The 24,204-nt window shown below is 26.9% G+C and overlaps 1 protein-coding gene across 2 annotated transcripts; it reads right to left on the bottom strand.

The window, feature by feature from the left end:
• Nucleotides 1-1,939: 1,939 nt before the first annotated feature.
• On the bottom strand, nt 1,940-22,726 carry LOC149878333 (BAR/IMD domain-containing adapter protein 2-like). Of its 2 annotated transcripts, none has more exons than XM_090072768.1 (18): nt 22,368-22,726; nt 21,365-21,437; nt 20,033-20,122; nt 19,751-19,884; nt 19,435-19,479; nt 18,375-18,470; nt 17,958-18,023; nt 17,680-17,766; nt 16,841-16,933; nt 15,931-16,571; nt 9,937-10,000; nt 9,525-9,595; nt 8,982-9,035; nt 7,972-8,019; nt 7,718-7,863; nt 7,449-7,556; nt 2,521-2,666; nt 1,940-2,341 (listed from the first exon to the last, which is right to left on the bottom strand). In XM_090072768.1, the coding sequence occupies exons 1-17, from the start codon at nt 22,416-22,418 to the stop codon at nt 2,545-2,547; spliced, it is 1,989 nt and encodes a 662-aa protein (XP_089928894.1). In that variant the 5' UTR covers nt 22,419-22,726; the 3' UTR covers nt 1,940-2,341; nt 2,521-2,544. The 2 variants fall into 2 exon arrangements, with proteins under 2 accessions (XP_089928894.1, XP_089928895.1); XM_090072769.1 differs by having other exon boundaries at nt 2,219-2,341; nt 7,972-8,016.
• Between the last annotated feature and the right edge of the window lie 1,478 nt (nt 22,727-24,204).

Genomic DNA, 24,204 nt, shown 5'->3' with positions numbered 1-24,204 from the left:
CTTGATATTTAACCAGAATGAAGTTCTGTGTTTCCTTCATTTCAGCTGAAAGAATGGAGGAGTAACTTTACTAAAAGTGGTTCTTAAGGAAGTCGGGAAAAGTTTTATTGCAAATAGATGATAGTTAATTTTTATGCCTTGTCTCTGTAAATTTATTGGGGAGATTTTTAAGCAATAAAAGCAAGCATTTTAAGACAGTTGGCTCAATTGCCAGATAAAAGCAAAAACAAAATCCAAAAAACCAAATATTTGTGGCACATGAACTTAAAAATTGCTCATTGTTTACATAAAAATTTCAGAAGTGTATATACGATATATCCACGTGAGAAAATTGCAGACAATACTTCTATGATTTAAAAATTTTCTCATTAAAAAGGAACACATTTTCCAAGTTGTTAAAGCCAAATGGCCTAAAATGGCGATTCTAAAGACGTTCATTAAGAAAATATCTGTTAAGATTTCATTCAAGCCAAATCTATCTTGTTTTTTTTGCTAACGACCAAAAGAACTAAAATTGTGAAAAAGCGATAAAGAAATATTTAACTACAAATTGTGATTAAATACTGATCATCTAGAAACCATTTTTTTTACACTTCTTGAAGATGTTTGCTCTTTGAACTTTTTTAAAAAGACATTTGTTTACCCAAGCAGTCAAGATGAACATTTGTTGTTCTTACAAATGCCCATCTTGAACATTTCGGGTAGAAATCTTTACAAATTTGCTCGTTTCCTTTAGCCATGAATTGTTATCATTATTATTGTTAATCAGATTTTATAAGAATTGAAGGTGAAAATTCAGCAACATGAGCTATTTAAAGAGGAAAAATCTAAAATTTTGACCAAAACTTGATTTTACTTCTTGAGAGACCACCACATATGAACTTTTTCTTAGAACGGCACAATTCATAGAATATTGAATTTTACCCATTTAATACATTCGACAGACCATTAAGTTAAATGATATTTGAATAAATGAAATTTCGAAGCTACTATTACAACATACTCTGCTAAGTCATCGCCAATTGAACTATGAAATTTTACGTTTGACCAAACCAATACTTTTTTTGGACTGTTACATCTGAAGAAGTAAAAGAGAATGTCAGTTTATTTATTCGTGTATTTAAATTTTGTACATATATCAAGAGATAAAATCAACTCGATAAATATTACAAGCTGATGAATCTTTGCACGTAGATATAAATATTAAAGATCGCTTAAGTAAAGGCATTCATTAATTACCATAGCATATTTAAGATTTAAAATGTTTTTATAACGTTGACAGAAAGACAAGTATTTCATCACTTTAACTTTGAAAACAGAAACAGTTTTTGAACTAGCATTTAACTTTGAATAGCAACGACCATTTGTTTAAGGAAGTGGTCGCACTTACTGAAAATGACCGATACTTTTCGGTATTAATTGAATGGTCAAAAACACAAGTTTTTTTAAGAGTTTTGTTTTACGAAAAAATATAAAATAAAAAAAAAAAAAATAATAAAAAATTAGTAACAAAGAAGACTGATTAACTAAAAGCCAACACATCTGTTTAAAAAAATTCTTTCGTTAATTAAACTATTTCAAATATAAAAACGATTTAAAGAAGCGTCCAATAGAAATTTTAGAAGCTTAAAATGAAAAAAAGCTTTGAACCTTACATTATACTGCTCCTATTTTATTTACCAAAATTAATTTTTAAAAAAGCTATGAAAAATTACTGGAGGGTCGATTGGTAGCAAGAATTATAACAATAATATCATTTAAATGTATAAAAAATTGATTTGTAAAAAATAAAAAATCTATTAAACCCATAAAATATAAACCATTCAAATTTCTCTATAAAAATAAGTTCATGATATAAAGATCTAAAGAACGTTACAAAATATCTACGTTGAGCAAAATATCTACTTTGAGCAAAACATTTACTTTGAGAAAAACATCATTTTGACCTAAATTAAAAAGAGATTCCATTTCTTTAGCTTAATCAAATTAAGGATACAACTAATAAAAAATGTGCTTAAAGCATGATACAAATTTTCTGTTCGTCATCGTCATAAAATCAAGTTTCACCGTCATTTATCGTCATAAAATTACGTCTATTTACATGCGCGTTTGAACTAAAGAACGCAGAAATTTTCGTTAGAATATTCTAAAAAATGTTCATCTTTTAAAAATTGAAAATAATAACAGGCAAAAATTTTACGTATATTGGTACAACAGACTATAGCGTATATATTACGTAAAATGTTACAAAAAATTTAGACGTAACTTTTGTAGTCATTTTCAGATCAATTACGAATACAGCGAAGACTAATAACCAAATAGTTATGAATTACAACAAGTCCTAAAAAATATTAGTTTATTATTAGACAAAAAAAACATTAATAAATATAAGACAAAAAGACTTTGTAAATACTTTTTGATAATTAAAGTAAATCAACTTCTAAGTAGTACATTTAAATTGAACTTCAACGTTTAATCAACCTTTATAAGTAAGAATCTCAAAAAATAGTTACAACACACCATTTTTATGCAAGCTCTTTCGTTTCAAATGGGGTTCGTTTCATTATCAGGTTCATTTTCCAACAATGGGGGAGGTGGTGGAGGTGGTGGCATGTTAAAACCAGCATCTGATTCTTCATCATCAAAAGAATCATCAAAAGATTGCTCTAAATCATTAAGGTTCATATCAGAAATTAACCAACATGTGTGTGTGTGTCTCGTTTCAAAATAGCGATTGTTAAATGAATAAACAGATAAATATAAAATAGTAAACAAAAACTTCAACAAGAGTTACAAATATTATTAACAATAAAAAAATTCCGGAAATTATAGTTACACCTATTACATGAAAAACAAGTGGAAAGAAGTATGGTGGTGGTCCATGTGAATTGTTAATGATGGAGCCAAGTACTTACGACAGGTTATTTAGTACTACTACTATCTTATGACAACTGCAGATATCATAGAAGTTACTACGCAAATTAAAAATAATTTAAAATCAATTTTGACTGCAGTGAATCCTAATCTACCTCTAATAACTGACAAATCTATTGCTAAAAAGGTAAAGGATCTCATTCTCATTCAAGTGAAAAACATTAATCGCAAAACATGGTTGAGCAAGTACCAAGCGAAATCTTGATACAAATTTGGATAAGCTTTTGCTTATTGGATATGCTACATTGCAGTGATAGAAAAGTATCGTGCAATAAAGCAAATCGCTCAGAAGAACATATTATATGTATTTGCTTTCAAAACGCAAAAGTACCTCTTGAAGATAGTTTACCTTTGAGATCAGAGGCAGAAAACTGGTCCAAAAGGAGCATGTCAACTTTCCTTAGTTGATAAAGTAGCTTTCAAAAGAAACAAGAGGATTGATATTGAGCGACAACAACTATCTCGAAGGGTAGCTGATAAAGCAGAATCTCTCATACAACAAACAATGTCATTTGAAGAAACTAGTTATTCAACTGAAACTGAGGTAAATTATTGAAACTTTATTGATATATTTTAAGTACAGGCAAATTTTGTATGCTGCAATTCTTTCAGGAAGAAGCTGAATGGCAACCAATAAAGAAATTTCCTGGAAACTACAACTTAATTAAACTTCCCAGGTTTGCTATGAAATTAGTCAGAAATGAGTGTTCATCAAACTTAGATGCAGCTCTTGTAAATGCTTTACTACATGACATTTAACACATTTTGAGAAAAGATGTTGATATCAATTAATCTTGATTAACAAGTGCAAATTAGATTGGGCTAGAAGATAGTTAGTGAAGGTAAAGATCTAGAGAAAAAAAATCAGTTAATTTGCCTTGGTGTGGATAGCAAACTTGATCAGACCACTGGAACTTCTGGCATAATATACTCACTGAAGGGGAATTGCTCAAAAAATCTATTGAACCTGAACATCACATTTACTTATGAGGATGGAAAATCTACTGGAACCTATTTGCCTCATAGAACAACTCCTATTATAGGTGCAACTGGTTTAGTACTTGCAAAAGAGACGCTCAGTGTTTTACAAGAATTGAACAGTGTTAAAAGTATTCAGGCAGTTCTTCTTGATAATACTGCTAACAATTCTCGCACAATAAGTTTAGTGGTAAAACTTGAAGAGTTGTTAAAAAGAAAACTGCACCTTGTTGGGTGTGCGCTACATCAAAACGAACTTTCTTTAAGAGCAGCTCATTATTAGTAAAGTTGGTGATAAATGGGCTGCTTATAAAATTGGCCCACTTAACCATGCAAGGTGGTTAACTCTAGCTATTCGTATTCTCTGTTTATATACAAAAGAAAATCAACCAAACCAGTCTTTAAAAAAACTAGTCTACTTTATTGTTCAAGATTATGCTCCAGGATGGTTTTAAATAAAGACATCATCCAAGTTGCACGGCTCTCCTCTTCTTCTTTATTCTGCTATTGTTTGACTAAATATTCTCCCATTCAATCATGTGATATGTATTGTGGAGCAGAACATTAAAAATAACACATTCTGCCTAAGACCTGAAAACTTTCTCTGTCATGGTTAAAGATTATGAAAACAAAATCCGAAATTATGGTTTTCAATCAATACTGACTCTTAGGTATCTTTTTAAATTATTTAATTGGTTTAGTAACTTAAAAAAATTACTTTATTATTCTTTTCATAACACAATCATAGTGCAGTATTGATCACAATTTTATATTTACAGAATGAACTTGACCAGTTTTCAAAATGAATTGAAAAAAGTTCCTGTAATAAATTTTAATACCAATCACTGGTATGAGTTGATAGATCTCACTGTTACAGATGTCACAGAATCTCCGACTACTCAACATTTTAAAATTCAAGAATTTCAATACTTATAGTACAATAAAATACTTATACTTATAATATAGACAATTCTGTTATGCCAGATATTCCAGACTTCCCATCTCACTCTCTGAGTGTAGAGCGATCTGTTAAACTATTATTGGAAGCATCCCATTACATTTATGGGTTTGAGAATCGACACAGCTGCATCTTGACAAAATTGCTTAGCAGAAAGATGCGCCGAACATATATGTCAAAAAGATATTATTCCCATTCATATGATGATATTTTTGAATAAATTCAAAAAGTTACTAAGTTAGAAAAACAACTTTTTATAAATTTAGAATCATAAATTATAAAAAAGGCGTTTAGAAAACTTTTTAACATATTATCACAATTGAAAATTTTAATTTCCGCTTATTGCACTTTTTATAGTGTTTTTTGTACAATTGCAATAATATTTAAAGGTAAATCCCAGGGCGCGACAAATCGTTTTTTTTTAATGGACGTTGACGTTCGTATCTTAAATTATTGACGAACGTCTAATTTAAGAGATACATGTCAAATAAAAAAGTTTTATATTCAAATAAATTTTTATTCTAGTTAATAAGTTTTTGGATATATCAAAGATGCTTATTGAGTTTAATCAATTGTCATATTTTCAAAACAATTTTTCACGCAAGTGCGCGCAAATTATTGATTTTTAATATGCCATGATTGTAAACTGTTATCCAACGATACAAAACTTTTTTTTTCAATTTAGTTCGTTAAATTTGTTTACTCATAAAATATACGTGTAAACGTGAAGAAATTAAAATAAACGGAACTAAAGAAATAAATCGTAAAATGACGTCTCATTAATATTTATATATTAATTTTTATATTTATATAAATGGATTTAAGAATCGCTAGAACTTTTTAATTTATGGCCATCTAAATATCTAATACCAACTGCTGCGTCAATCCAATTTTTGACATGTTTTTGGGGCAAAAAGTTCTCAATGAACTGGCCATCAAGCTTTATACGTATAATATCTTCTAAGGTGTCGTCATTTAATGAAGTTCGCAAAATATTTTTTTGTAAGTTCATACAAGAAAAACTGTGTTCACAACTTGCCGTTGAAGCACTGAAAGTTAGCATAATCTCTAACAAGACATTTATACTTGCCAATTCAGGTTCATTTTCCAGCAAGATATCTCTATAAATGCTAAACAGTGAATTTGTCCTTAGTTTAGGGACTTTCTCCCTGAATAAAGGCCACTGCAATACACATAAGTTAGAAGTTTCTCTGCTTATCAAATTATTATTCTCATAAAAGTTGCAAACACTTTTTATTTCGTTAAATCCCCATTTTTTTATCTCCAGCAAATCTGTAAAGGATTTTGGCCAGTTTCGACAATCAAAGATTGTGGTTAAAGATTTTAATGGGTCTTGGTTGAAATCACGGCGAAATCACGAAAGGAAAATAAGAAAAAAAAAGAAGCACGCTATTGAAGAAAGCAATCGTTAAGTTTAAGCATGGTTTTTTTTAAAAGTAATTGCAAATGCAGTCATTTTTAGTAAAATTTTGAATGCTTTTGTAAATGTATGCAAAAACTATGCTCAAACATAATTACTTTCCTCGTTCCATCGAATAAATTAGTTTTAGCGTGGTTTCTTTTCAAGTCTTTGAAAATGCGTTTAAAATTTTCGAAATTGTTTTTTATTGCAATTACGTGTTTTTTATAATGAATAAAAAACGATCAATCGCTTAATTATTTGGAAAAAAAAGTTGCTGAAGTAATGCGTTCGTTTTGAAAAATTTTAAGCGAACGCCAACGTTTGTGTAAGGAAAAGTAAAGGAACGTGACGTTCGTTTTTCTGTCATTTTCTTAGCAGACGTTCGCACGTTCGTCGATTTGTCGCGCCCTGAATCCGCAAACCATTTTTCATCCAAAACCACTTAAATTTTTTGAGGTATCTCATTTCAACTATCTTCAACTACTGCAACATTATGCAATAGGCCAGGGTAAAATCAACCTACCCTAATATACACACACACACACACATACACACACACATCTCCATATACATATATATACATAAACACACACATCTCCACTGACAATTTCTTCAAAGCATACTAGTGAAACTCAAGATTGATGACCCTGAGCAACAGTAGTTCTACAAAAATTCAAACAGACACGTGGTTTAATGAAAGACCCATTAACCAGACACAGCATCAAAAGATTAGTTGATAAATTTGAAGAAACAGCCAGTGTTCTTGACCAGCAGAAATCAGTTTGCCCATCTTTAGAAGAAGAACAAACACCAGTTGTGACAGAATCATTTTGCTTTGGAGACAAGTTGTTGCTCCATTCAAAAAATTGCAGAAGATACTAAAATGCCTAAAGCATCCATTCATCATATCCTCAAGATTTTTTTTAAGATGCTTGAAGTTGAACTTATCACTGGTTTTAATTATCAATTGTTGACCTTCAATTATTAGACAGTTAATAATTAATACATTAAATAGTGTAAGAAAAATTTAGTAACAATTAAAACCTAAAGTACACTATAGTACATTTATAACTAAACAACTTTTACAACTAAAAGTACATTTATAATTAACATTAAATTACAATAGTTTAAATTGTACATAAAAATCAAACATACGTAGGGAGCGTCTGCTTGCTTCAGTGATTTGTAACTTTTCACTTTTTGAGTTTTCAATTTCATGAATCATATGTGGCATTGAGTTTGATGAACGCATTCTTGGAGGTTCTTAACAAAAAAATAAACTCATTCATTAGAAAGATTAAACTCTTATTTCATTAGAAAAATAAACATTCTGCAAGAAAGTTGCTCCTGAATTTTTTCTCAAGTTAAAGTTAAATGTTTGTTGTCAATAACAAAGAATAACAAAAAAAAAAAAAAAAAAACACCATTGTTATCATTGCATTCATGAAAATCATCAGTGGGTGCTGCTATAAAACTGGTCTTCTTCGCAACAACTTTTGCTGATTTTTTAGCAACAGCTGGAGCGGTTTTATGGTTCACTCTGTGCATGGTTGATGAAGATTTTAACTGACTTTTTAAAAATAATAAAAAAAAAAAATCAGTAGAAAAAAAAAAACAAAAAAAAAACAACACACACACAAAAAAATGTTATAAGAGAAGTACAAAAAAGAAGGCTTACTTAAAAGAACTCAGAAAAGTAGTTGATGATGCAATAGATTTGTTACTGCTAAAGCAATTAAAAAAAAAAATTACATTTTGAAGTTAAAGAGTTGAGAAGTTACCCTTCTAGATAGTGGAAAAGATGGCATTAAGTTGCTATCGAATTGTTATCTTGATTTTAAGTTTAATTTGTTTAATTTGAAACATCATTGGCATATAAGAAAAATCATCCATTTTTTGTTAAAACTATCATTACCATTAAGTCCAAAACTACTTCTTAATTTTGTCACCATGATCCGTATTAATTCCCTATATAGAAAATGGTGTAATGTTTTACTAACTACAATTGTGGACTTCATTTTTCTTGTGTGCCCACATTATATACAGTGGTTCCAAAAGAATATGTGCAATATGTTGGATAAATCTTTTTTTCAAAACATAAAAAAGTAACCATATTTGATAAAGACCTACAATTCTCTACAACTATGCCATAACAAGTTCACTAGTGCATTAGTTTTTTTTTATTGATTCAGTTTTAATCAAATGCATACAAAAAATAATCCAGAGGATATTGTAAAAAAAAAAAAAGATAAACAAAATTTTAAATTGATTTCTGTTTTCTTTTGTTTTCAAACCAGCTGTTTATTTATAACAATTTTATTAATTAATAAAAAAGCTTAATAAATTTTTTAATGATAGTATAATAATTTTTTATTATAAACATTTAATTAAATGATACATAAAATTGATAACCATGACCAGTTTAGCCATATATAAGCAGTAAGTAAACTGTATCATAAATACAGTTGGAAACATTTTACTAATGCAGAAATAATCGGCTCACAAAATTAAGGTAGTGTAAGAAGAGAACTGCTTTGTCTATGACACTATATATATATATATATATATATATATATATATATATATATATATATATATATATATATATATATATATATATATATATATATATATATATATATATATATATATATAAGCATGCAAATTAACTGAAAAAAAAAATCTTACCTTATTGTAGTGATGATTACCTCTTCTGTGTATGCAGCAGGATACCAACCAGACCTTAATATTTTAATAAAATCAATATAGCTGACTAAAACAGTTTGCACCCTACGATAAATGACTCGTTTGAATACGCCTTATTGGTATATCAAGAAACTCAATTATAAAGGGTACTTAATTGGTTTCTACTATATCGTCAACACAAGCCCCCTCATAAAACTTTTAGGCCTATCAAAACCTGACAAAATGTATTTTTTTATCATAAGAAAAGAGAAATGGAAAAAATCATTTAAAATGTAAGTTTTAATGTTACTTTGAGAAATCTTTTTTTATATTAAATAATGAGGGGTGTAAGGGAAAATTGAATTCCATTTTTTAACAATTTCAAAATACATGAGTTTAAAGCTGCAAGAGATTCTTGCGGTGAATGACAAATATTGAAAAATTTATTCAATAAGAATTTAACATTCTATATACTTAATATATTATTAATCTAAGATTAACAACTTTTACACACAAAAATTTAAATAGAAAAGAGAAATGACTCACAATCCTGTTTTTTCGTTTTCACCATATTGCCACCCAGATGTAGGCTCACATATTGGTATGATTATATCACCCTAAAAGTGAAAAACTTTCTAAAAACTCAAATTTTCCCACTGTAAAATACTGCAAAGTTCTATTAAACTTTAAAAGCAAGTGATAAACAAAAAGATTTATGTTTGATCAAACTTCAAAGTAGGCTGGAATGAGTAACCCTTGGATAAGAAACTATAATAATTTTAAAACTATTTTTAATATTTGTTTGAATTTTTTAATCATTTTTATTTAACTTTGTTTCAGTTTTGATTACAGAATTCTGTTTTCCAGTTTTGTTTCAGTTTTTTATAACTAAAGCACCACCACCCTAATCCTAAAACTTTTTAAAATTAATAATTAAAAAAAACAAAAAACAATTAACCTTTTCAAAAGAAAGCTGAGAAGCATCACGAGCAGTGTGTGCATAAATGGCTTTCAAGCGATTCCTAAATACAAAAGAAAGCTTAAGAAATAATTTATCACTTTAGAATATTATATATGTGTTCCTAAAAATTATTAAAAAATTATTTTATTTTAAATTTTGATTTATTATGAACAGTAATCAACAGTAGAATAATTACTATAACATCTTGTTGCATTTCGATAGTAGAATAATTAAATGTAAAATCTTGCTGTATTTTGCATGGATTAAGGCTCATAGCTTTGAGCTTCTGATACTTGATTATAGTTTGATGTTCAACTTTAATATCCCATTAAAAAGCACTTAAAGGTTTTGTGTTTTGAAGTGACATTAAAAGTTAGGTCATTAAGTTATAATCAAATAAGTAACATTAAATTTGGCAAAATATCTCCAAATTTAAAAAAGAGATAATTTAAAGCTAGATGCAATGTCAAAAATCATGTCATTTGGCTGAAATTATTTTTAAGTCATTTTCTGCTGCATACAAAGATAACTTAGGTTACTAATACTAAAATTATTAAAAAACGTTCTTTCTAAATTACTATTATTCAATTATTTTAAATGATAAGGATTTGTTATTTATTTATAAAAAAACTTTAAAGTTTTTCAAAGAAAATAAAACAAAGTAGTCAAAAAGTTTTGTAACTCAAAATATGCTTTTTATTTGTAAATTTTCTCTATTTTTTTGGGAAACATCATATAATGAATCTGGTTTACTATCAATTGAAAAGCTGGTAATTTTCTCAAGAATCAGGGTGTATTTTATATACCTTTAAGGAATACAATTGGAAAAACAACTGCAACGAAAATATAAGAGGATAAAATGAGGTTCTATTAAATGGAAAAATAAGCATTGATCAATAAGCAGTTTTTAAAAAATACTCAAAATAATTTCTGATGGAAAAACTATAGATGTCAAATTATTAATATATATTACAATGTTTTTGTATAAAATATTTTGGCTATCAACCACTTGTCAGTCATTCTTAATATATGGCAGGAAGAAGTGTGAGCAACTAATGATAATAGTAAACTCATTCATAGTGGAGATAAAGTTTTTAAATGCATATATACTTTTATATGCACTACAGAGATGTGAATATATTTTTATATGCACTACAGGGCTATAAGTATAATTCAATAAGTAGTCAACAAAAAGATGCTTAGGATTATTTTTAAGAAAAAGAAGGATATGTGACATGCACTTAAAAATGGAAAATTCAACCTTTTTTTTTTTTTTTACAACCCACACCTTTTTAAAAACAGTGACAGTACCTTTTTAAATTTAAAATAAAAAGCATTTTGCAGATTTCAGGAAATAAAGATGTAATAGTTTATGTAAAAAAATAGATAATGTAAAAAATAGTGAAGAAAACAATTTCTCAGAAACTTCTTCAAACCCATTTTTTTTTTTCTTCAAACACTTTTTTTTTCTTCTTCAAACATATATTTACCATCAAACCAAGGGATAAAACTAACACCCAACTATAAATGAATAAAAAATGTTTCTTAGGGTCATTCCATGCAAAGCTAACTAACAGACCCACATGGCAACCTCATATTTTGATGAAACATGTTGGGATGGTTTATATCAATGAGATAAGCAAATCCTGAAAATTTCAGCTCAATATCTTGTGTGGTTCTTGAGAAATGGCAAATTTAAGGAGATTATTTTACATGATCATTTTCATTTATTTACATGAAATCTTTCCCTTGCACAAATTTGTATTTCTTCAGTTTTAGAGGTTGATAAACTTTAAAGCTAATTGTTTACATACCTCAATTTTTCCAATCAAAAAAAAAGTATGAACTCTGTGGATAATTTCAGACAAGCAAAAAATTGAAAAACTTACATTTTTCCATAATGGCAGGCTAACCTTGAAACTTGCTAAAATTTCAAGTTTAGCTTAATTGTAAGTTTTTTATGATTTTAAAAACAAGTTTTTAAAATACTAAAATTGGATTTTTGATCTACTCATGATGGATAGACATTTTGAATAAATTCAGGGGACTAGAGCTATTTATTCATAAGTTATGTGGCATCAAAAAGCGTTGCACCCAGATTTTGGGTAATTATCTTTCTATTTATCTAATTATCAATCTAAGTGTGTTCTATTAGAAAAGTAGATTATAAAAGCCTGACTAAAATTTTAAAAAAAGAAGAAAAAAAATACTGTGTTTTGAAACTCAGAAATCTTGGAAAAAAAATTTAAAATTGCAATAAATTTAAAACATGACATGTTATTTTTTAAAAACTCCAAGATAAATATTACTAATCAGTAAAATATTTCTTAAACACCTAAAACTTCACAAACCTCACAAACTAGATTTTTATGTTCATTAAAGCAAATTAGATTTTTAGAAGTTAAATTGTTTATGTTCATTGAGCTTATAAACAATATAATTTATTATAGTAGATTTATTACAGTAAGTACAGTGGTAAATGAACCTTATTATATTTACCAAGTCTAAGAAAAAATGTTTTGAAGAACTATCTGAACGAAATCAAGAGCTTGTGTATTTAAGAAATAACTGTTAAGCGAAAGTGTCTTTGTGAAAGTGTCTTTAGTGTGCAGCAAGGTGAGTGAGCATGGTAGGCATTGTAATCCTTTTAACAAAAAGAAATTAAAAAATCTTAAAGTTTAAATAACTACTTTAAGCTAAAGAAAATTTAAAATTATCTTTAACTAAAAGTTAGCATAAGTTAAAGTAGTTCATAAGTGCTTTGGAAGGTGATAATTAAAAAGACTAAAAGTTCTTGATCAATATGTGGTTCAAGTATACTTTTATATTTTGTCTAGGATCAAAATGAGGCATTCTATTGCTGTTTATCCTAAATTGGATATTCTCTGGATGCAATAAGTTTTTCTTTTATAGTCTTTTAAAGTTTTTAGTCTTCTGGTTGCAAAAGAATTTGGTTTTTTACCTGGTCAAAAACTCTGCACTGATTGTAGAAAGACACATTTTTATTTTCTGTATTATAAAGATACAGATGAAAATGAAAGTGGTAACAACATGCCCCCAAGACAATGACAATTTTATAATCAGGCTTATATTAAAAGTAGATATCTGAATTCAAGTACCATCATTTTTGGTTGTTCACAAGTCAGTTTCTAACAGAAATCTAGTTGTATATTGAAAGCATAAATTGAACCAAATATGAGCTGTTACACAAAAGACTGTTGTAGCACAAAGATTACTTTGTAAAAGTAAACTACTTGAGCCATTTGCTGAAAAACTTTGTAAAAGTAAACTTGAGCCATTTGCTGAAAAACTTTGTAAAAGTAAACTACTTGAGCCATTTGCTGAAAAAGCAAACAGGATTTAGAAAGTATTAAAACTCAAATCAAAATTTACAAACACATTTTAATAATCTGAAAAAATTACCCTGCTTATACTCCAGACATTTGAACAATAAGGAAAACCCAGCTGTCTATGACTTTACAAGGATCTGTAAAATAAGTCAAGGAATTGCAATAACAAACTGAGCTATTGGCAAATATTTTGTAAAAAAATAAGTGAGATGTTAACAAAAGCTATTGAGCTCTATCAATTTGAAAAATACTCAAAGACATGTCTCAGGAAAATTTGCATTCTTCGCTAAGACTTACAAGTTTAAAAATACATTTTCTTTCATTCTTTTAAAAAATTTAGTCTAACTTCTATAATCTATTTGAGAGGATTAAGAATGAGTTCCCATTCATTTTTGGCTTTTTCTGATAGAACACATTAGATTGATGTGTACAAAAGACTTTAAAAAATAAATTGATACAATCGCAAATAACAGATCTTTTGAATTAGAGACATAACTTTACAATATTTTTGATGATACATTGCTCTAGTCCCCTGAATTTATCCAAAATTTCTATCCACCATGAGTAGATCAACATCAAATTTGATTTGTAGTATTTCAAAATATAGTTTTTAAGAATGAACTCTTTAAATCAAAAACCTTTAATGTAGCTAAACTAGAAACTTTAGCAAGATTCAAGTTTAGCTGGCCATTATGGAAAAATGTCAAAAGTCAGTATTTCAATTTTTTGTTTATCTCAAATTATCTACAGAGTTCATACTAGCTTGGAAAAATTGAGGTATGTAAACAATTTGTTCAAAAGAAGAAAAAATAGTATTTTTGCAAGCAGGGAGATTTTCTGTAAAATGATCTTAAGTTTACCATCTCTTAAGAACTACATGAAATATTAAGCTGAACCTTTCAGGATTTGCTGATCTTATTGATATAAACCACCCCAACATGTTTTTTCAAAATAAGGTTGTTCATATGGGACCTTGTAAAACCTCGGTCTATTTGATTCGGAACAACCCCTAAAGAGAAAATGAAAAACAAACATATTGCACATGAATTCCAAGCTTCATTTGATGTTCAGAAAACACTTAAGAAATGTGTATGAGTAATGTTATAGCAATTAAACTATAATTAAGATCAAAAAAAAAAAATTTATTCATAATCTGCTACCAGTGCAACTATCTTTATTGTATTTGTAGCACGTTTTTAAATATAGAAAAAAATTCGCTTATGATTTTTAAATGTGAATTTTGTTAACAACCAGAGGAGCCAGAACTACACTGGAAAAAATGACACTTATTTTGTAACTATCTCCATTTTTAAACCTTAAAAAACTATAAATCAAAAATAATGGTTAAAAAAATCATAAGAGAATTTTTTATTGTAAAAGCAAATTTAATAAAAATTAGGGTAATTATTGGTATATATACCTAACTTGATATAAAATTGATTAAACCTTCATTACAAAGTTTTAAATCACATCATAAGTTACATTAAAAAGTTTTAAATCACATTAAACCACAAAGGAAGATTACTTATTGAGCCCAGTTTTTTTGTATTTGAAACTTTAAACTGACACAAATTTTTGAAGCTGTGGATCAGAGATGTAAATAACAGAAGATGTGTAATCAAAAAACATTTTCATTAAAATACAAAAATTTGTATAAACAAAAGTTTTTTCAAATTGTCAAGAATAACTTCCACAAGTATCTAGAAACAAAAAACTAAAAATAGGTAAATTACATTAATAGATAAAAACTTAAAACAAAAATGAAGTTCTTTTTCCCTGATAAAAATCATTGGTAATAAAATACTGAAATATGAGTCATTTAAAAACAAAATAAAAATGATTATTAACTGAAGGTGGTTTTGAGGCATATCTTCCTTACAAAGTATTACAATGTATTAAGGTTGATCTCCAGTCTTTAAAATAAGACTAATCCAAAAAAAAAAAAATCAAAATTCTTTCAAAACACAAAATATTTTAAAAACTGTTTATATTCTAAATAGTATCCTAAAGACTGATCTCCAGTTAGGAAAAGTTTCTAACTGGAGATCAGTTTTTAAGGACTAAACAAAATTTCATATTTCAATAGTAGAGATGACCTTATGATGACTCCTTGATCAAATTTTTAGCTGACATCTTCAGTTATTTAAAATATGATTTAGTGTGGAACGGTCTGAATATTTTAAACATTTTTAATTTCCCCAATTTTAAGTATTGATAACAATTATCAATTAAAAACATAGTTGATAAAAAACAAATATTAATCAAAATTAACGTTTATTGTTATCTATAATTATTTTATATTATTATCAAAATTTAATATAATGATATGATAACTTTCAAAACAATGATAACTAAATAACTAAATCTTTATTAAAAAAAAAAGTTTTATACATAAATTAATTTGTCATCTAAAACTTCTATTACATATACTTTTTGGTTTCAAATATAACTTAGGTTTATATTCAGACTATCACTACATAGGAGTTCTTTGTAAATTGAATATTTTAATTGTTGGATGTTATACTTTCCTGCATTAAAGTAACAGTTGAATGGTTGTAAACATGATTTTAACAATAATTTGGCAAATATTTTCTTTTTCATGTGGCATTACAAATAAAGAATTTATTTTAAAAGAACTTACTTGACAACGGTTTTTTCTCTCGCTTCTTTTTGATTGAGCAAGTTTTGTATTGATGCAAGTCTTGTACGGAAATCAGATGCTTCAACACTTTCATCAACAGGTTCAGCAGATTTATGCTCTCTATAACTAGCTTCACTTTCAGTTCGATTGAGTGGAGTACATTTATTTTTCTCTGCTGTTTTGCTAAGTTCAATTCTAGGACCAGAGTATGAATGACATCTTGATAAAGAAGAGTCTTCTGGCTTGAGCACCACAACATTTGCATATTCACTTTTAGCAGGACTATATGCACTCTCTGCTGTAGTTTCATTATGTAGAGATTTTCTTTCAGACTCATCACTTTCTTGTAACGATAAAGATGCACCATTTATTACTTCATTAGGGTCTTTATCACTATGTGATGGTGATGAGGCACCACCACTAGGATACTTTGGTTGACTCACACTGTCTGTTAGATTTCCACGTGAACTTATTGCTGTAGAAATACTAGGCCGGGAACCTCCTCGAATAGACCTACCATCAAGAGTACTATACTTTGTTGGATAATGATTACTAAATGACTTTCCACGTCTTAGTGTATCTTTCCTGTCAAGTTTAGCAACTTTTTTTTTAACAGTTCCTATTTTATAACCAGTAGGATTCTAAATACAATGCCACTTTAAATCAAAAAATTGAAATCTAGCCTCAAACTACTACTAACTATTGTTAGGAAACTATATTGGTTGTTTTTAAAAAATATCTTGTTTTTAAAATCTCTTTTTTTTGTAACTTTGTGTGCTAAAATATTCATATTAATAGTAATAATTTAATCCTTAAAACAAAACCAAAAAACTGTCTGTGAGTGAAGCAAAAACTCCTCCATTGCTAACAAGTATACACATCATTAATTTTTAAAAATGAGGTTACTAACCTTAATAATGTTTTCACTCTCAGGAGGAAGCTCAGTAGGTTTGGAAATAAAGTGCAACCAATCAGGAACCTTCTGGTTTATAAAATTATTTATCTAAAAAAAAGTATAATTTGAACACAAATATTCAAAAATTAAAAAAAAAAAATTTTCATAGTATGTTCAAAAAGTATACAAGAACTCACTAATTACCTATCTAATATTCTTTTATCTATCTAATATTCTTTTATCTATCTAATATTCTTTTTAGTATTTTCTCTAATATTCTTTTTAATATTAGTAATATTATTAGTAATAATATTAGTAATATTAGTAGTATTATTTAATAGTAACATCTCTCTAATATTCTCCACAACAATGTTTACTGGTAAGAAATATTGTACTATTATGGTGGAACAGCTAGAAAGACTATACTGACACTTTTTTTAATATAAATATCACAAACAAATCTTAATCTGTGTATGCTAAATATAATTATGGATACTCTACTTTTAAGGTTTAAAATAATTATTATTTTTGCTATTCTTCATCATAAAATTTAAAATCGTTTCTTTATTAAAGTTAAAGTTTTTTATTTTAAATAAAAATTTAAAAATTTAACTTCAATAAAGATATTGACTTATACTTGATAGCAATTCACAGTTGTCTTATGTTATGATTTTTTAAATTGTAATTGATACTCTTTTAGATAAATCTCTAAATAGACATATGTGAATTAGGGGTGGAAAAAGATCTTATTAATACTAGTCTAAAATCTTCCAGTGTCATCATTACCATCCTTAGTTTCAGCTATTTTCATGGGATTTAAAAAAATTGTAGCCTACTTTGTTGATGTTACTTACTCTATTATTACATAACACCATTCCTTTTCCATAAGAGCAAATTCTCTCAGCAACAAAACAATAAACCCTTCTTTCTTCTACAAGTGCCTAATAAATTAAAATGATAAAAACATTGAGATTTTCTAAAAGAAAAAAGAGAAAAATCTGTGTCAAGATTTTGTCATGCTAAAAGTTTAAAGTGAGTGATAAAATAATTTTTTCCCTTTACATGTTAATCTTTGTTTTGAAATTAGAGGTGATTAAAATTTACTAAAAGTTATAAGCCAAAATAAAATTACATCTCGCAATCCTTGCTCTCGAACTTCTTTCAGTTTAGCTTCTTCTTGCATAAGTGTATTGAAAATCTAAAAATTTTTGTTTATATTAATTATACCTGTGAATTTTTAAAATATAAATATACAGAAATTAAACTTCAACAGAGCAAAACAAATTTAGTAACTAGAATTAAAAAAAACTAAAACTGTATAAATGTTGTTATAAAAATATCAAAAATTATTACAAAAATGTCAAAAAGATTGTGTTCAATTTAGATTAGATTGTGCACTATTAGAAAATTTTAAAGCCATATCTTACTAAGGAAAAAATATGCTTGAAACTTAATAGAGATTACAGAGACAAAATGATGATATTTTAGCATGTAACCTATAATCATATATACCTAATCAAATATGAACATAAAAACAAAAAATGATTACCTGCCTTTCCTTTTCTTCATATTTCTGTGAAGGACGTCTTTTCCTTAAACTTCTTCTTCGAATTTTAATCACTGAGCTTCTAACCTTTTCCACTACCTGGGAAAAATATAAAGAATTGCATACTAAGTGTGAGTGTGTGTACATACATACATACATACATACATACATACATACATACATACATACATACATACATACATACATACATACATACATACATACATACATACATACATACATACATACATACATACATATATACATACATACATACATGGCTGACCCTTTCCTTAAGAATACTGATGGTGTATTTTTGGTCTGTAGAGTTGTTGGGAACCATTGTACTTTTAAACTTGAGCAATTTGTTTGTGTTTACTGCCCATATTGGACAATAAACTTGAACAATAGGATGAAAAATATTTCATAAGAAAGGATTAAAACCATAACACATGTAACTAATTCCTAAGCTTTTAAATTCAAACATTAAAACAAGACTTTGAATTCAAGCTTCAATTTTTTTATTTTTCTTGTTTCAACAGTGCTCATAAAATGTTTTCAACATCGCAAAAGACAGTGGATTAACATTTAGAGTTCTGAATATGAAGCTACTGAAATAGAATGGCATAAAATATTGTTTCTTGAAAAATACATTTTAAAAGTTTGTATATTTATGTTTACAGTTATGTAAATAAAATACCTTCACCTAGTATTATTATTAAATTCCATAATCAGTTTATTTAACTTGTGATTTTTATTGCACAAGATATGTGTTGTGTTTTCTTATCAAAAATTGTTTTTCTCTTACTAATCAAAATCTCCTACTAATGGAAATTTGAAATACATGAATGAAATTTAAATAATGAAATTTAACAACCAACATAAAAAATATACAATTGATAGAATGTTTTTTAAGATTTTTTCCCCCTTTTCCCCCAGTTTAATTTAAAAAAAAATTTTTTTTTTTAGCAAAATCAAAAAATTTTCTTATTTTAAACTCAATCAAATTGAGTTTTTGATTCATTTTTATTTGCTTTATTTTATATTATACCCAAAAACTTACTTCTGATTGTGCTTTGTTAAGTTGACTGTAACTCTTATGTGTTGTCTAGAAATAAAGAATCATTTTTAAAATAATTAAATAAAAAATAATTGAATAAAAAATAACATAAGTTTCCTAGTGGTGGTGCCCATGTGGTTCTTAGCAGGAAACTGAAGAATCATCAAAAAAATAAACAAGCACAACTAAATTTCCTAAATAAACAATTGTAACAAAATTACATTATTCTTCTTTCATTATTCATTACTCTACTTTCTATTTGCTTTATCTCTTTACTTAGAAGGTAGAATTGTTAAATGAAAATACAAAAAAACATTACTTTTGTATTGCCAATTTGAATCTCCACTTTGCTTTCTAATGGTATAATAACCTCATTGATAAACACTTTTGCCAGTTCTAACTTAATATTTTCAATCTCTTTAAATGCATCAATTATATCAGACAAGACATCACCTAAAATAAGTGTTGGAAAATATTAAGTAAAAAAATTTTACTCAATATTTATAATAATGATTGATCAGTTTATTATCACAAGCTATTAATTATTTCTAATGATTTAACTCTAAAATATTTATTTACATAAGTATTAACTAAAGTATACCTAACACTTTAGTTGCACCTTCAGAAACCAGAGCAGCATTAGCTACATTCTGCATTGACTCTGCAAACATCACTGCAAAGTTGCATGTAGCTAAAATAATTCATAGAAAATTTAAAACAACAAAACAATAAAATGAAATACTTAGTTTATATCTTATTTATATGTTGATCTATAAGTTTTGGCAAATAGAAGTCAAAAAATTGATCTCAACTTTTGAGAGTACCTTTTAAAATAAAACTTTGTAAAAGAACTACTTTAGATATTTCTTTCTTAAAAAAATTTGGAAGTGCTTTAATTTGATTTGCTTTTTTTTAGAAGAATGCTATTTTTTTAATGGCATCATTTTATTTGCTTGAAAAAATGATCACATCTAAATAAAATTGTGTGAGACTGAATATTTTAATGAAACTCATGAATAATAAGATGATCTTTGAGGGTAATACTACTTTTTCAAATCTTTTTCAATACCTATAAAGAATACCTATAAAGAATACCTATAAACATAAATTCATTTAACATAGAGTTTTTGAGCTTCTAAAAATATAATTTGACATTTATTTTATCTAAATTAGGAAGTAACATTAGAAATTCCCCTAATAATAAAATATTTCAAATGGATTCACACAAAGATTAGAAATAAACATGAGTTTCAAATGCTTTTGTTTATTTCTAATCTAAAGTTCAATAAACATGAGTTTCAAATGCTGTAGATTTTGTTGATTTTTGAAATTTCTTTGAAAGTATTTGATTAGTTTATTTTATGTATATATAGAGCTACACATAGAGAAATAAAAAACATCTAATACATTAAATGAAACCATATAATTTACTGATTTTCAGTAATTTCTAAATATACATATACATTCTAATTTTTTTATTATTGTTTTTAGATTTAATTATTTTATTACTATTTTTTAAGGCCAATTTTATAGGCACAACTTTTTATAATTAATATTTTATTGTGGTAAAAATAAACTTTTCTTTATTTAAGAAAATTTTACAAAACATGTTAAAACTTTTATTGGAAAAATTACACTAATTATATTAACAATACTTATTACATTATATACTACTTTTTTGTAAACACTCAATAACAACTAATAACACCAACTTAACATTTTAATTGGATTAAAATATTCAGTTATTAGACTTTTCTAAAAAAAAACAGAACTATATTCCATAATAAGGAAGAGTTTTAAAAAAATTTCAATTCGAATTTCAATTTCAAATTTGTGTCATCAGCATTTTAGAAAAAAATTGTTCATAATAAAGGGTTAAACTAAAAGCCATCAAAATTATTTTTGCTGAAATAAATTCAAGACATGAACATACTTTGAATTGATTTTTGATAAACTTTTGCATTTGCTACCATTTGTCGAAGTGCAGGAGTAAGATTTGCCACATTCTGAAACCAATAATTAGAATAAAACTGATTGTACTGCTATGAACTAATGTATTGAAGGAATAAAAAAAAAAAGCCCTATTTAAAGCTGAGAAATAACAAAAACTTTTACAGATGTAATTTTCAGATAATATCAAATATATATACATATATGCACACACACACACACACGCACACACACGCACACACACACACACACACACACACACACACACACACACACACACACACACACACACAAAGACATATGCTTATCTTTGATTATTGATAAACAAATTAAAACATAAAACAAAAAGATATATTATTGGAGACAAACATTTTAAACAGTTAAACTTCATTTACCTTCCTTAAAATTTTTTTAAAAAATTGCTTACTTGTGCATTTTTGTAGATTTTTAAAAGTTCCTCTCACACTTTTATCATTTGATATATTATTATCATTATATTGTTAAAATTGGAGCATTATCATTAAAAAAACTTACATCTTAAGATGTTTACTGTGTAAAGAAGAGTTATTGGTAAAAAAGCTGTCTGCTAAATTAAGTTTATTGAGTCATGTATGTTTCTGTAATTGAAATAAAGGCCTTCATTCAAATTTTTAGTTTTTTTTTGTTTATTTATTTAAATTTCATACAAGTAAATAATATAATATAAGTATTACAAAAAGTAATATAAAAATTAAAAAATTCAATAAAATTGTTATTATTTTGAAAATACTTATGACTGAAAAACAGCTATACTAACATAAAAAAGTGTTTCTGATTTAGTTTGTTAAACTAGAAATAAATACAACAGTTAAGTATTACAAGATATGCTGAACTTGGTTTCTTCGAAAGGAATTTATTGCAGAGCGTATTTTTTAAGGCAATTACATATGTACAATCTACGTAAGCTTGCAAAACAAAATAAAAAAAAGAAAGGATAACATAACTACCTGAAAAGTAGTGATAGCCAAGTTATGCAATTCGTTTAGTTCATTATCCATTTTTAACAATCAGCACTAATTACAACATACATATAATCTTATATCTGCTGAATGGTAAGCATACACCTTGACATTAATGATAGTATACTCTGCAAACGTCAATCAGCTTTTGATGCGACGCATGTTATTAATATCTTGTATTTTTTTAAATTAATAAAAAATGAGAATTGCATGAGTTAATTTATCCAACAATTACAGATTGATATTTTTTTAAAAAAAAAAAGTTTCATTTTTCTTGTAGGAATTAAATCGTGAAACTTATTTTCTTTTCTTTTGAAACCTAGTCGTCGAAAGGTCTTATCGCGCGTAAATAAACATTATCACCCATTTAACAATACAATTACTCTACGCGTCAATAAGTCGTATCCTGTTTTAAGATTACATTCGATCAAACTCGAGTTTTAGTTTGCTTTATAAGGTTACTTCTGAATCTTCTACCAGGAGCAAATTTAAAGCAACTGTAATCAAAAATAATATGCAATAAAATAATTATTTTGTATTTGTTTTTAGAGGGAAAACGTGGCATAGTACTTTGTGTCGAACCAAACTTAAAAATAATGCTTTCGGATAATTCCAGTTTTAGGCAATGTTAAATATTGACATTCTAGTTCACAGCACACATTACAAATGTCATTTATATTTTTAACTTTGAAAGACATTCTGATATTTTACTGCAAGCTTTTTGGGTTAGTTAAACAAACATATTGTATCGAAATAATGCTTATAACTATCAAAGCCAATGATATTTTCCTAATTTTATTTCCCTCAAATATTGTTTACGGTTATCATTTGTATGTTTACAAAAACATTTTTAACTAGCTTTAAGTACAATTTTTGACATTAAAATTTTATTACATATTTGGTTACTAATCTAGATAATTTAAACTCAAAAGTTAAAAACAATTATTTTTAATACACTGTAATTATTTTCAATACACTGAGATAATTTTTTAATCCTATTAGATGAAACTCATAAAAACACAACGGGAACATCGATTTTTCGTTAATGATCGGCAGTTAGTATTTGTATAACTAATCCTTAAGTATTTATTGATTATTTAAAATAGAATTAATTATTCGCTTAGCAATTCTTAACTTTGAGGGTTAATGATTTTCATATTTACACTTAAACACACCACCTATTTGGTATGGGGGGATACTAAATTATAATGCATTAAAGCAAAACAAGTTTTTTTTCTCGTGCGCTGTGTAAAGGATTATCAAGCACAGGATTGTTGATGTTGCCAAAAAACTTTTTTTTAATTATAGTTTACTTGATGACTCATATGAGGAAATAGATAAACAGCAGTAAGAGTTGTTTTAAAATCAATCAGTAACATTCTTTACGAAAAATACTTTCAAGAGTATACTTTACATTCAATTTAATGGAATCTGTTCGTGGTTAAAATTTGTAATTTGTACAGGAAGAATAGAACTCATATTCCTACAAAATATCTTTCTTAATACTAACATTTAAATATATCTGCGATCTTAACTTAACTTCTCCTATTATTAAACTAACTACATCCGCAGTATTTTAAGTTATTAGACAATTTAACTACCAAATAAATTGTTTGAACGAAATATAAAAAGATTATCAATTCACCGGAAAATAACAAAGCTAATTAACCGGCATCTGACAAACTATTGTAGTCGATTCAGCCCATTGGAGTTTCATGGAAACGGTTCCGAAACAATATTTAATCAATTTAAAGTTAAATTGAAACTTTACCACTATAAAGCATAAACTAACAAATGATTTAAATATATTGATGAATGTTATTTG

The sequence above is a fragment of the Hydra viridissima genome, unplaced genomic scaffold (assembly GCF_058129835.1).
Source record: "Hydra viridissima isolate aposymbiotic clone 2 unplaced genomic scaffold, HvirCarnegie_v1 scaffold_15, whole genome shotgun sequence".
NCBI lineage: Eukaryota > Metazoa > Cnidaria > Hydrozoa > Anthoathecata > Hydridae > Hydra > Hydra viridissima.
Note: the sequence above shows the minus strand (reverse complement) of the source record. Positions and strands in the feature narration are given on the sequence as shown.

Coding starts and splice junctions, on each gene's coding strand:
- LOC149878333 (XM_090072768.1), bottom strand. CDS start 22,418: ATGGATAATGAACTAAACGAATTGCATAACTTGGCTATCACTACTTTT. Junction 17,767..17,957: donor GAGAGCAAGGATTGCGAGAT/GTAATTTTATTT, acceptor TTAATTTATTAG/GCACTTGTAGAAGAAAGAAG. Junction 2,667..7,448: donor AGCAAGCAGACGCTCCCTAC/GTATGTTTGATT, acceptor TTAATGATTTAG/AGCAATCTTTTGATGATTCT.